Source organism: Myotis daubentonii, chromosome 1, assembly GCF_963259705.1.
Source record: "Myotis daubentonii chromosome 1, mMyoDau2.1, whole genome shotgun sequence".
Taxonomy (NCBI): Eukaryota; Metazoa; Chordata; class Mammalia; order Chiroptera; family Vespertilionidae; genus Myotis; species Myotis daubentonii.
Genome location: NC_081840.1, coordinates 134,391,026 through 134,405,456, shown reverse-complemented (window position 1 = coordinate 134,405,456; position 14,431 = coordinate 134,391,026). Strand labels below are relative to the sequence as shown.

At 37.1% G+C, this 14,431-nt stretch overlaps 1 protein-coding gene across 1 annotated transcript in view; it reads right to left on the bottom strand.

Moving 5' to 3' along the window:
- MALRD1 (MAM and LDL receptor class A domain containing 1) overlaps window positions 1–14,431 on the bottom strand; it is a 629,377-nt gene that overhangs the window by 504,014 nt on the left and 110,932 nt on the right. The window contains exon 15 of the mRNA XM_059660668.1: window positions 11,446–11,544. Within this exon, the coding sequence (XP_059516651.1) occupies window positions 11,446–11,544 (99 nt within the window). The remainder of the gene's footprint in view (window positions 1–11,445; window positions 11,545–14,431) is intronic.

Here is a 14,431-nt window from a genome sequence, read left to right as displayed (position 1 = left end):
TTATTATAATGTATCTCTATATGCCAGTTCAGTCCATGATAATCTCTCATCTTCTTTACTCCAAAATTCTCCTGTCTGAAATCATTACTTCCTTATTCTCCCCTTCAATTCATTCTACACTCTGCAGTCAGGGTGTAAACATTTAAAGAACTTAATAATTCAAACTTGATCCCACAATTGCTTTTAAAAATCCTTAAATAGCTTCCCTATTATTTAGAATAATGTCCAAATCCAAATTGTGGTTAAACTAATCCCCCAAATTTCTGTGCCTCTCTTGTCTTTATGCTCAAGCTACCTTTATTATTTCAGTTTCTTTATTAAAACAAGAATACCATTCACCCATTTTAATAGCTTACCACAGTCCTTTTTTTTTTCCTTTTCGGAACACACCATTTACTTTGACCAAGCAATTCAAATTTACTCTATTACTTGAAAAAAAAATAATGTGACCCACATAAGTAGTCAATTGATCCTGCCAAAGGAGCAAAAGCATCACAATGAATAAAATACAGACTTCAACAAATAATGTTGGAACAACTGGACAATCACATGAAAAAAATAATCTAGACACAGACTTTATATGCATCACTAAAATGAACTAAAAATAAATCACAGGCCTAAATGTAAAATGCAAAACTATAAAACTCCTACAAACATAGGATAAATCTTAGATGACCTTAAGTATGGTGATGACTTTTCAGATACAACACCAAAGGCAAGATCTATAAAAGGAATAATTGATAAGCTGTACTTTATTGAAATTAAAAAAATCTGTTCTACAAGACAATCTCAAGAGAATGAGAAGACAAGTCCAGGCTGGGAGAAAATGCTTACCAAAATTACATCTTATACAGGATTTTATCCAAAATATATAAATGAAAAAACAACAATAAGAAAACAAACTACTTAGTTTTAAAAATATGGCTCAAAGATTTAAACAGATACCTCACCAAAGAAAATCTACAGAGGCAAATAAGTACATGAAAATATGCTCCATGCCATATATCATCAAAGAAATGAAAATTAAAACAATAATAAATACCACTACACCCTATCAGAATGGTCAAAATCCAGGATACTGACAATAACTAGTGTTGGTGAGGATCTGAAGCAACAGGAACTCTCATTCATCATTGGTGAAAATGCAAAATGGTACAACATTCTGGGAGACAGTTTGGCAGTTTCTCACAAAACTAAACATGCTATTACCACATGAAATAGCAACTGTGTTCCTTATTATTTATTCAAAAGAGTTGAAAACTGCCGGGAGCCGGTCCATCCTTGCTGTTTCAAGGGACCTGGCATATATGGCATACGGTTCTTAATATGTTTGCTCACCTTCTTGGCGCTGTGTTTTAACCAATGTCACCTCTCCGAGAAAGGTTGAATCCCCAGGTAGGGATTTTCCCCTGAAGTTAGGGAGGGAATAAAACCCCTCAACTAAGTGCCAGGCGGGTAATTAATCACTTTAACTACGAACAATCATGCTTAAGTTACATAATCTTTACTCCCTGGAATGGAGATAAGAAACGCCCTAACCTTTGTAATAGAGATTGATAGGATTGAATCAACTGGTATAAATACAGATGTAACAAGACAGCAAGACACAGGGCTTGGAAGACAGGACCAAGAGAGACAGAGCCTAGGCACAGAACCTACACAGAACGTTCTCTAGAGACAGAAGAACTTCGCTGGAGAGAGCATGCCAGAGGATCCTGGACAGGGACTGGCCTCGGAGCCTGGAGGCGGAGCCTGGCGAGAGAGCATGGCAGGGGATCCTGGACTGAACCTGACTGCGGAGATTGGCAGGAGAGCCTGACTAGAACCTGGTGACTGAACCTGACTGGAGAACCTGGACAGAACCTCTCTGGAGATCCTAAGCAGAACCTCTCTGGAGATCCAGACCAGAACTTGGCTGGAGATCCTGGCTAGGCTGCTGATCAACTGAATGCTGTCTCCGTGTCATTCCTTCTTCGCCGACTCCGTCCACACCTTTGGGGACCCCTGGACCTGCTGGGGTTGGACCCCGGCAGAAAACTTATGTCAACACAAAAATCTGCACACGGTTGTTATAGAACTTTTATTCACATGGAATACTGAATATTATTCAGCTCTAAAAAGAAATGCTCTATCGAGCCATGAAAAGACATTTAAGAACCATAAATTCATACTAAGAAGTAAAAGAAGACAATTGGAAAAAGCTATATACTTATTCCAACTATATGACACTCTGGGAAAGGCAGAACTATGGGACAATAAAAACTAACTGGGATAGAACAGGGGCTGGATGAAAGGGGGCCAAAGGGTCACCTGTAATACTATCAACAATAAAAAAAATCCTGATATCTCCACACTAGGGCCAATCACAGGATGAATCTATAACTATCACATACCATCCTGTAACTCCCACGTACCTCTTGCAAGTATGTTTTTATTAGTGTATTATAGTTCTTCCCACTAGATTGGAATCTTTATGAAGGCAGGAGCCATAGATGCCTCGTTCATTCTGTAACAGCTATAGAGCCAAATATAGTGCTTGTTTAAATATTGACTGAATGAATGAACTAACCACAGGGTTATTGTTCTATCTCTCTAGGTGCCCCCTGAAAATACTCACTTCTTTACCCCAGTGGTACATAATTAACTCCCCAGGTAAAAACTATTCTAGCTAGTTGCCTCACTCTTACTTTTATCAACAATTTGGTTCTGCAATTCAAATTCTGCTCCTAGGGCCTTATGGAATTTCCAATTTAAGTCAAGAAATATCTTTATTCCCAAACTTGTCATTAAGCCTCCTTCCATGCTTATCTCAGATTTCTATCCATGCCTATCTTAGACCCTCCTTATTGCCAATGGAGCAAAACTAGCTTTTTCTGTTAGTTATAATTTGTATGTATTTTCTATCTTCTCATCTAAATTGTAAACTACTCCATAGCATGGCAAATATACCAAACATCTTTGCATACACAATACACTTCTAGCAGATACTAAATACTTATTTTTTAAAGCCTTTCTTATAAATGCCCATAAGTGTGAAGAGGTCTGCTTTACTTTAGAATCTTATAAATTTAATCACCCTGGAAAACTTAGTGATAAAATTAAAATCAACCCTGAGATTCACTTTGCACTCTCACCTCCATCCTGAACTAAATATGTGAACATTGTAAGGGATGTGAATTTCATTCTCCTTGGGCCTCACTTTTCCTAAGTATAAATTAGTTAATGTGTGTAAATACATCTCAGACAATTTTAGATACAAAATAAGTGCTTCATAAGTGTGTGGTAGTATTTATATTATCATATGGTCTTTCAGGTGTCTTTAAATCTATATATACTACAAAGAGAGAGGTTTACATCAACATTGGAAGATAATGTAAATTTCAGTATCAACAGTAGTAAAGTTCTGCAAGGCAATAAGACATTGTTTTCTAAGAAAACTTGGTGTTGAATAGGGGAGAATCATTTTACCTCCTTATACTTCTCATCACATACTTTGCTAAACTGAAAACAGAAACAAAATGAACAAGAGTAGTAAATATGAGAGAAAAGAGAAGTACTGGTGTAGAATGAGCTTACAAACAACAACAAAAAGATGCTTAGACTTCTAATTTATAATTTCAGAGCAAAGAAGAACAATGATCTTAGCGAAGAATAAAAGCTGAAATGTGCTCAAAGTAATGCATAGAAAAAATCCACTGTCTCCACAGATACAATAATATGTTATTGAAATTTAATCTTAAGTGATCATAGAAAAAGACGTTCTTATTAAATACTCAGATTATATTATCAGTAGAATTTTTAACTGAAAAAGAATCCTGTATTTTTTCATCTCTAGTATCTTATCTATTATTTTATCTCTACTACACTGACTTTCTTTAATCTGACAACATAACTGACTGCAGCAAAGATTGATAAAAATAACCTGGGATATTTACCAGATTTTACTTGTCTACAGAAATATTTTCCTCTTTTTCCCCTCAGTGATCAATGGCTCCATAAATGAGAATGAATGGACTTTTTTCTCCACTTCTTGGTTTTATGTAACAGAAATGATGAGCCTTCACCAGAAACAACTTCCCATTCCAATATTTTATAATTACCTCTGTTGAGGGAGGTTTTTTTGTGTGTTTTTTTTAATTGAAAAACAATGTCTAGATTGTAATTTGAGGACAATATGAGGAAGAAAATAAGAATCCAGTTTACTAAGAAAAAAATAACATCTTTTTACCACAATAACTTATTGATTAACCAATTTACACTTAATAAAAATGTAAGCTGTTAAATAATTAGCAAATATAGGTTTATTTCAGACATTTTCCCATGGGGTCAGGCCTATAGAGAAGAATATAAAATAATAATCAGCAGCTTATTTTCACTTCTTTGTAAAATAAAAAGTAATTTGTGTATTAAAGAGAGGTGCATTATTTTAAGAAGCCTTTAATTTTATAATTAATTTTAAATATGTTGAATCTTTCCTAAGAATATCTTCTCAAAAGCATTTTTTTTTCAAAAAAAAACGTGAAAAAAAATACAGCCCCAATTAGAAGACAAATACATACATATACACACACACAAACACACACACACACAACACATACATACATACACACAACACACACACACACACACACACACACACACACACACACACTGGTTACAGCCAGTAGGCAAAGGAAGAAATTATCCACCAGAATGCATCCAAAAAATAAAAAGGGTACATTGGAATCAAAAAAGAGATGCTCCTAACTCTACACTTTGTTGCCTCATGTAGATCCATCCTGTGCTCTCTCCTTTCAAAGCCTAACACTGTATGAGCTAGTCAGAAATGTTTACACAATCCAGCTCAGTATCTCACTCAAAGCAGGGCAAAGAAAGATGGATTTGGAGCTACAACACAATCAATTTATAAATGGCACATTTGGCTGATGTCTAGTCTGTAATTGGTGGAACCTTATTTTAAATCCAGGCAATCTGTCTCCAGAACCCACATTCTTAAACCACACATTATTTCTTTAATCACATTACAGTTCATAAAATTGAAATGTCCTGAATTACCTTCAACAAAACACAATAGTGTGTTTCAGGAAGTTAAAATACTGTTGTATAGACTTGAAAATAAGAAGATCATATTGGCAATGGACCCATGACCATAGTGAAATGAGTTAAAAAAAAAAAAATAGCAAGTGAGCCCTAGCTGGTTTGGCTCAGGGGATAGATGGTCAGCCTGGGGAATGAAGGGTCCCAGGTTTGATTCTGGTCAAGGGCATATGCTCGGGTTGTGGGTTCAATCCCCAGGAGAGGGCATGCAGGAGGCAGCCAATCAATGATCATTGATGTTTCTATCTCTCTCTCCCTCTCCCTTCCTCTCTGAAATCAATAAAAATATATATTTTTAAAAAAATAGAAAATGAACTCCCTATCTCTGAGTCTTTATCTTTATTTTTTGCCTGCTTCTTTTGCAGAGCTAATTTTATACTGGAGATCTGTTTAGTCATAGAAATGATAATTCTTCATCCCATTTTTATGAATCTATACATTAAAGATTCTAGCAGATACAGTAGTTTGGGGAAAATATACAACCAGCATCTAAGTTTGAAAAAAGTAAATTAGAAAAATAATAAAATATTCCTTTTTCTATACTGTGTGACCTATCTTTCCTTAGACTTTATTGAATTCAAATGCTAAGTGTTGGCTTATGTTGTTTTTCCCATAAGCAGAGAGAAATATAGAAAATAAGAAATCATTTAGGCCTATTTTTAGCAAGAAAATCACATGCATATCAGACTAAACAATTTTTAGATAGAAATGCATTATAGAGCTCAGAAAAAGTTGTTTGAGAATATTAAAATATCTTTACTAAGTACAGATTTGGCTTTCTCATCTGCATTACACAGTGTGGACTAGAACAAAATGACTGCACACACATACACATATGTGTGTATATATATACTGCTCACCCAATGTGACATAACAAAATGTATCATTGATACTATTTGACACATGAAATTTTCATTTCCAAGTATAAAGGTTACTTTCTGGAACTAAAGCAAACACTATATAAAGTAGTATTACCTATATTAGTCTTTGAGAAAACTAAATATGTGTTTACAAAATTGGGACCTTCTGAACAGTATTTTCATGAGCATGAGAAAACTGAAAGCAAATTTCAAAATGCACTTCAAGCACAGTGTAGCTGGAACCCTTCTACTCTGCTGGCATGACTGCTTATTAACATAATAACCCTTTGGCAAAAAAAAAAAAAAAAGGCGAAATGCACTATGTCATGAAATAGCCATTTAAAGCAAAAACTGAATTTTAGTGCCTATCCTAGAGAAATAATTCAAATTAACAATTTTAAGCTAAGAAAAATAAAGAGATGTGCTTAAAAGTGATGACAATGGCGTACTGACTTCAAACAGCCTGTGCAGGGGAAAGGAACTTTTCAGAGCACTGACACCGCTGAACACACCTGGGCACTCTGCTCTCTGTCTCCCTCTCAGGCCCCCAGCCTTCCTTAGGTTTTGTCCTACTGACGCCAAGTTGGATTTGAGAGCTCACATACCCAAATAATTTGAAACATTCTCTTAAATGAGAACATAGATTATTTGTCAAAGTTCTTCATAAATAACAACATAAGCCCATTATAAAATCACTCTGGCATGAACTTTGCCAATATGCCTTTACCAAGCTCAAATGGAAATCAGCGCTTTACCCTGCAGCCTACCCTGTTAGGGTCTGCAGGCCAAGGGAAGTTCTGCTAAGAGATATTACATCTGCCCAGCTATGTAGGTTCTTCAGTTCCTCAGTTACCATAAATAAATATTGGAGACAATTTAACACCATTGTCAGTGTATGGTATTTTTTAACTGTCTAAAAAAGAAAGAAAGGAAAGATGCGGGGAGGGAGGGAGGAAGGGTAGGAAGGGAAGGTAGGAAAGTAGGAAGGGAGAAAGGGAGGGAGGAAGGGACTCCTTAAAAACCTGCACAACTAGGCTGCAATTTAAATAATCGTAGTTTTATATTGCAATAAATGAATATAGAAAGTCACTTAAGTTGTTGGCAGCAGCAAAAATGGCACCAGGTGTTAGACTGGTGGAGTCAGACCAAACCTTGGTTCAGCAACCTTAGTACTTGAGTTCTGGCTAAGAAAGAATTCAGAGCCAAGACTATATATTTAGAAAGTCACAGGGGTAGACGAAGTGAGTGATAGAAGGTATGGGGTCAGGAAACAATTTAAAGAGGCAAAAGAAGGACCCTGGAGTTTAGGAAACAGACAGACAAGAAAAGTGCACCGGGTGGGGGGTGTGATATGGGTGTGCTCCATAGAGGGAGTAGCACTGGGTTCAAAGTCCTAATGGCTTTTAAGAGCCAGGATTTTAGGGACGTTCCCAAGGAAGGATCTCAATAGGATATTTATCAGCCCTCCAGGTGTGTCCTTTCAGGGTCCTGGCCTCTACTGATTGGTCAGTGCCAGGGCAGAGGGTCATCAATCAATGCAGCTGGTCCTCATGTCACCAGGGGCATCACCCCACCTGGCCTTGCTCCTTTTCTGGGCCTGGAGCTGCAACACAACTGAGGCTTACATGTTTGGGATGGGGGTCAAAACCTCCTTGTCCTGGAGGTGTAATCCACGTGGCTAGCAACATGCTGGGGAGGAAAGGTCCGAGGAGAGTCTGAACTGCCTGAACAGTGATATGAAAGGCCAGGCGGTCTAAACCACATGTGAATGGCAATATGCTAATAGAAGAAAGGTTACACGGGGGTGAAGTCCTTCTTTTCCCAGTTTTGCTCTTTGCTAGGCACCTGGGCTCTTCACCCTGGTGGCCTGTTCCTGGCCCATATCCCTAGCTCTGCTCAGGTCTGTCTAACGGCCTCCCACAAAATCATCCAAGGTTTTCAAAATTCTACAAAATGCCAAAATCTCCAGGCATCCCAAACATTTTTTTAATACAATAACTTTTTGAAATTTATTTTACCAAAATTGGTTAAAATATTCTAGTGTGTTTTTTTTACTAAAAGGTTTGAAGATATTTCAGAGGCACTGAAAACCTAGTTCTTAGTACGTTTAATAGCTATTCTGCGGCAGGCCATAATTACTCTTATCTAAAAGAAAAACAAATCAAGTTGAGTTAGCAATGTTCATAAGAATGAGAAAATTAGAATAAATTGCATCAAAATATAAATATTTAAAATTCTGGAATATTAATGTCCTTTTTAAGGAGGATTTATTATTTATGAATAGAAATCCTATGGGTGGTATTGTCTTTTTCAGCTTGCAGAAAACATCTGTTTTTTCAAGCAATTAAGTTCTCTATGGGGTAATTGATATGCTGGTTAGTTCAAGGCTAGATGTTCATCTTAAAATCCATGTACTTCCTTCTCTCCTTTTTGCTACAAAGAGACAAAAGACTACTATCCTTACTCCTCTAAATTTTTCCTTGTGCCTTTATCTCATCTCTACTCACTGCCAGAATCTTTAATGCATAGGTTCATAAAAATGGGATGAAGAATTGGCATTTCTATGAGTAAACAGATTCCCAGGATAAAATTAGCTCTGAGAAAAAAAAAAAAAAAAAAAACAGGCAAAGAAATGAAAATAAAGACTCAGAATTGGAGTTCATTTGCTAATTTTTAACCCAGTTCACTGTGGTCATGGGCCCATTGCCAAGTAGTGATCTTCATCTTCTGTTCATGTCTAGAAAACAATCTTTTAATTCCATGAAACATCCTACAGGAATTGAAGGCAATTCAGTACATTCAGATTTATGAAATGTAATGTGATTAAAGAAATAATTACTAAAGAGAATGGATTCAGTTTTGTTGTTATTTTTAAGGACATTAATTGTTTAAACTTCTATATAGAATTAACTAAGTTATTATTTGATCTCATAGGGACCTAAGTAAAAGCATGAGTTCACTTCCAAAAGTGATTTTTTTTGTCTGGCTTCAAACTTCCTATTGCTCAAACTGATGATAAGGGCAACTCTTCATTTCTGGCAAGTATCATTCTTAATTTAATGATGACCTTGAAAGGATAAAAAGGCTAATAATGTGTGCTTAAGAATATAGGTTTGTGAGGTACATGGACTGCATTGAAAATGGGATTCCACTAATTAAGAAGAATGCTAGTTATAAATATACTAGAGGCCAGATGCATGAAATCCGTGCAAGAGTAGGCCTTCCTTCCCCAGGCTGCCGGCACTGGCTTCCCTCCGGCACCCGGGACTCAGGCTTCACTCTGGCCTCCAGCAGGCACCTGGGATCCGGGCTTCCTTCGCGGCCCCAGCTTTGTTCAGAAGGACATCCGGTCTAATTAGCATATTATGCTTTTACTAGAGGCCCAGAGTGCGAAATCGCACGAGACCCAGAGTCCCGCCCACCGTCACCGCAGGACCCATCAATGCACCTCCTGGTGAGTCCAGTCATTGGTCTTTTTGGTGTTACGGCCACAGGCCTTTTATAATACAGATTATTACAGATTGTATCTCAGCTCCTAAAGTACCCTTCTTTGCCCTGCTTTGAGATACTGGAGCTGGACCCTATAAACATTTCTCTTTTGATTAGTTTGCACAATGTTAGGCTTTTCAGTACAGAGCACAGGATGGGTAGCATAATAGAAGGAACTTTATTTTTTCCTCCAGAGTACTTTTTTTTTCTCTCTTGCCCTGTGACTGCCAACAATGTAAGGTGACCCTTCGATGAGTTTTTCAGGCATCCTGGTGGAGAATTTCTCCCTTGCCTTGGCCCACCAGCTCTGAGCCAAATCCAGCCCACAGCATCCCAGCGGATTTCCCCACATTCCAGGGTTCCCAGTCATACCCTCTACAAAAAAGTCTCAATCCCAGTGTTGGGATGTAGGTAGAGTGTACTTATCCAAATGTATTCTTTCCTTGGATTCGCCATCTCAGCCCTCGATGTAGAAGCTGCTCCCCATGTTTGTTACTCTTTTCCTTTTTATTGTTCTTTTTTTGTAGTTAACTACTTTTTACTAATAATAATTCTTTATGTTGAATCTTCACTGTTCAAATTTCTCATGTGGTTCCTGTCTCCTGAATGGACACTAACTGATGAGAAAGTCTATAAAATGAGGATAATAATAGTGCCTACCTCTTAAATTGTTCATGATTAAAAGAGTTTATGTAGATAAAATTCCTAAACCATGTATATTTGGTAAAAGTCTTAATGTATATCAGAGATAGACTTAGACCTGTTGACCCATCCCTGGCTGACTTGTCAATAAATAACTCTTCTGACATAACAAGAAAACCAGAAAACATTTTAAGAAATCCTGGCTGAGAAAGTATTTACCTTCCATATAATATAATTCTTCAACTCCTGCAGTGGTTCTCAACCTTCCTTATGCCGCAACCCTTTAATACAGTTCCTCATGCTGTGGTAACCCCCAACCATAAAATTATTTTCGTTGCTACTTCATAACTGTAATTTTGCTACTGTTATGAATCATAATGTAAATATCTGATATGCAGAATGTATTTTCATTGTTACAAATTGAACATAATTAAAGCATAGTGATTAATCACAAAAACAATATGTAATTATATATGTGTTTTCCGATGGTCTTAGGCGACCCCTGTGAAAGGGTCGTTCAACCCCCAAAGGGGTCGCGACCCACAGGTTGAAAACCGCTGCTCTAGAGCAATATCAGCATAATACAGAAAGAATGGAAACACAGCTTTGAAAAGAAGAAAGTTAAAAGAAAACCTGAAAGATTTCATAATATGTAGAAATATCCATGATCTATAGTTTTAAGACCAATTTATTTACTGATGCACTGTGGTTTGAAAGAATATACTTAAGCATTATGTACCTCTCTGCATTATGTAGCACTGGAATGGTAACTGTTAACAATAAAATTAAGCATTCTTACAATAGCAAACAGAATTTAATAAATGAATATTTACAATAGACTCTTGTTCTTGTCTTTTGAATTACTTTTTGCATTTGTTTCAAATTTTATATTCAAACCCAGCACAACAAAAGTAAGGTGTCTTCATTCATTTCTACTGCTTTAAAACTAATCTGGTTTGCTTTATTTTGTCTTCATTTCATTTTATTTTCATTTTTATTTAATTCTTTAATGTTTAAAGTATTATATATGTCTCCTTTCCCCCCATTGACCTCCCCCCAGCCGTTCCCACATCCCAGCACATGCCCTCACCCCCCTACACTCTGTGTCCACAGGTTATGCTTATATGCATGCACATCAGTCCTTTGGTTGCTCCCCTTACTTCCCTCTGAAGTTGTTCAACTGCAAGTCATTTTAGTTTTAAGAGGCCTCAATTCTGTCTTTATTAAACACCACACACTTAAGTAGTATGCACTTTATATTTAGAGAGTGAATATGTACACATAAATCTTAGCCAAGTGACTACTAGAGTGATGAAAAGTCACTAAAAGTGACTAAGTGACTAAAGTGCTGACTCACCACAATTGGCTTCATCTGCTCCGTTTGGGCTGACAGATGTAAAATCACAGACCTTGCTGGATGAAATATAGCCGGCATCCTCACGTGGCACAAATCCACCTTTAAAATTAAGAGATGAAAAGGGTAAAACATCCTCTTCTCCTTCAACCCATAAACAGAATACATAATTGTTTCATGACCACTAGTTTTTAAATATGTGTATGATAAATAAGCTGTACATAAAGCCAAATCAAAGTATAATTTGCTATTCCCATCATGTGTCTGGTGCTTCAAATATAAACATAAGGCTAATTCTAAGAGTTTCCCCAAAGTGTTATAGCCATTAGCAATGCCAATTGAAACTTTCAAAGGCTTTCAAAGGCTTTCAAAGTATTTAATAAATACTGTGTTGAGCCCTGGCTCATATGCTCAGTGGTTAGAGCATCAGCCTGCACACTGAAGGGTCATGAGCTTGACTCCCGATTAAGGGCATTACCTGGGCTGCAGACTCAAACCAAGTGCAGGCTCAAGGCTGGGACAGTGCAGGCAGCAACCAATCTCTCTCTCTCTTTTTTATTTTTCTGTATCCTTCCCTTCCTTCCTTCCAATTTCTCTAAAAATCAATGGAAAAATATCCTCAAGTGAGGATTAACAAAACAAAAAATAAAATACAGAGTCAAGGTAAATCTCTGGCCATTTTGCCCCACAAATCTATATATATAAAAGTCCAGCGACTGAATGGCAGAACGACCAGAACGACTGGTCAACCAGTCACTATGATGCGCACTGACCACCAGGGGGAAGATGCTCAATGCAGGAGCTGTCCCACAGTGGGAGTGCCGCTCCGCTGACCACGATGAGTAATGCTCCCAAAGCAGGAGCAGCCACTCAGAGGGCAGGTCCACAGCCGTTCAGCTGACCAAAATGAGCAGTGCTCCCACAGTGGGCCGATCCCCGCAGGCCATGCCCTCCAGCAGTGCACAAATTCATGCACTGGGCCTCTAGTATAACATAATTCACTACAAGTGGAACTTGGCATCATTTTTTTTTTAAATTTCTTTATTGGTTAAGGTATTACAAATGTGTCCTCATCCCCCCATTAACCCCAACCTCCCCCCACACACATTCATGCTCTCATCCCCCTGTTGTCCATGTTTGGCATCATTTTTAACTCCCCTTCCAGTCCTGTCCCATAAGGGGCTCCTATAATTGGGTATTGAAAAATTTTGCAAAAACAGTATTTGTTTGTTTTTTCTTTGTGTAAAACCATTGGCCTTTCAGGAATAATTTATATAATTTTGGTCTAATTAGAATTATGCTTTAACAAACTGGGCTGATATTCAAATTGAGGCACATATGAGTTTTGAGTTCATTTACAAAAAGAATTATCTGTAATTGAAATCAAATCCTCTGAGATTTCTGATAAGGTTCATTTTAGTGATAATTTAAAATGTTTAGCCACACCTTTGCTCCAATTACATTTTCTTTAATGCCTTTCTACTACTCCATAGAGTTTAGAAAGGTTTATTATAAGCCCAGGACATACATTCTGACTAATTACATGTTAACACAATATAAAATTAGCACACAGAATTATACAATCTCTCCAATGAAAGATGTCTTTAACAGAGATCTTTCAACTAAAAGTTCTTTAATCCAGTTCTCAATTCAGAATTGTTTCTCCTATGTCATCCTTGTTTAGTATATTTACCACCTATAAGAATGCAAATTTCTCACTATGTTGTGTAAGGAAATATAACTTCAGAGTATATGATGTGTTTTATTTCAACATGCAAATATTTTTCATGTATACAGATAAAGAAAAATGAAGTGTGGCAGTTTTCAGGCAACATTTTTCATACTGCCCACTTATTAATTGACCCAGGAGTATGAGTACAAATGGCCAGAGGGAAACATCAATCAGTGTTAGAATAACAAAGTAACTGCAGGCACAATATATGTGTTTCAATGTACTTGCAGGACTTAAATAATGGTTAGACTTTCTGCCCTAGCTGGTTTGGCTCAGTAGATAGAGCATCAGCCTGTGGACTGGAGGTTCCTGGGTTTGATTCCGGTCAAGGGCACATGCCCAGGTTGCGGGCTTGATCCCCAGTAGAGGGTGTGCAGGAGGCAGCCAATCAATGAATCTCTCTCATCCTTGATGTTTCTATCTCTCTTTCTCCCTTTTCCTTCCTCTCTGAAATCAACAAAAAAATATTTAAAATAAATAAATAATATAAATAAATAAATAATGGTTAGACTTTCAAAAATGCCTATTTGCCTATTTAAAATCCATTTTATGATCACCTTTCCTTAATTTAAACTCTCTATAAAATATTTAGTCAAAGAGTTACCCAAACTCCATCTATTATGTAAAAACTAGTGGCCCGGTGCATGAATTCATGAACATTGAAAGGAAATTAATTAGAAGAAATATTTTAATACCGCTATTCACCCTTTCTTTATAATAGAAGTGTCAACCAAATTCACGATCAACAATGACAGATGGAAAGACCCCCGTGCAATTGGCACCAGCAAGAGCTTTATATGTATCGTGCATGCACAAGTCAACTTAGCCTTTTATATATATAAAATAAACTCGCTTAATGAGACCTGCTTTTTGATTTAGCTAAACTGTTTCCAGCCCAGTGAAGCACCCCAACTTCTCTTTCAGGTAATTGTCAGCAGCACAGCAGTAAATATAAACACAAAGCAGATAATTATTATAGATCACACAGGGAGAACAAAGAGTAAAATATTTAACTGCAGCAGTGTTTGACTATATTCTGCACAGTGAGAAAACCTGAAGTCATTTTCAAGGTCCACCATTTCTTACTTCTTTTCAGTTGGGTCAAGTTTCTAAGCTTTCTAAATCTCCGTTTTCCGGCTAATGGAAAGAAAATAGGATTCCACTGAGTCTCCTATCTACCTACTCCAGGACTTCTGTGAGGATCAAATGAGATGAGGCATGGGAAAACGTTTCACAGACATTTGGTTAAAGTATGAA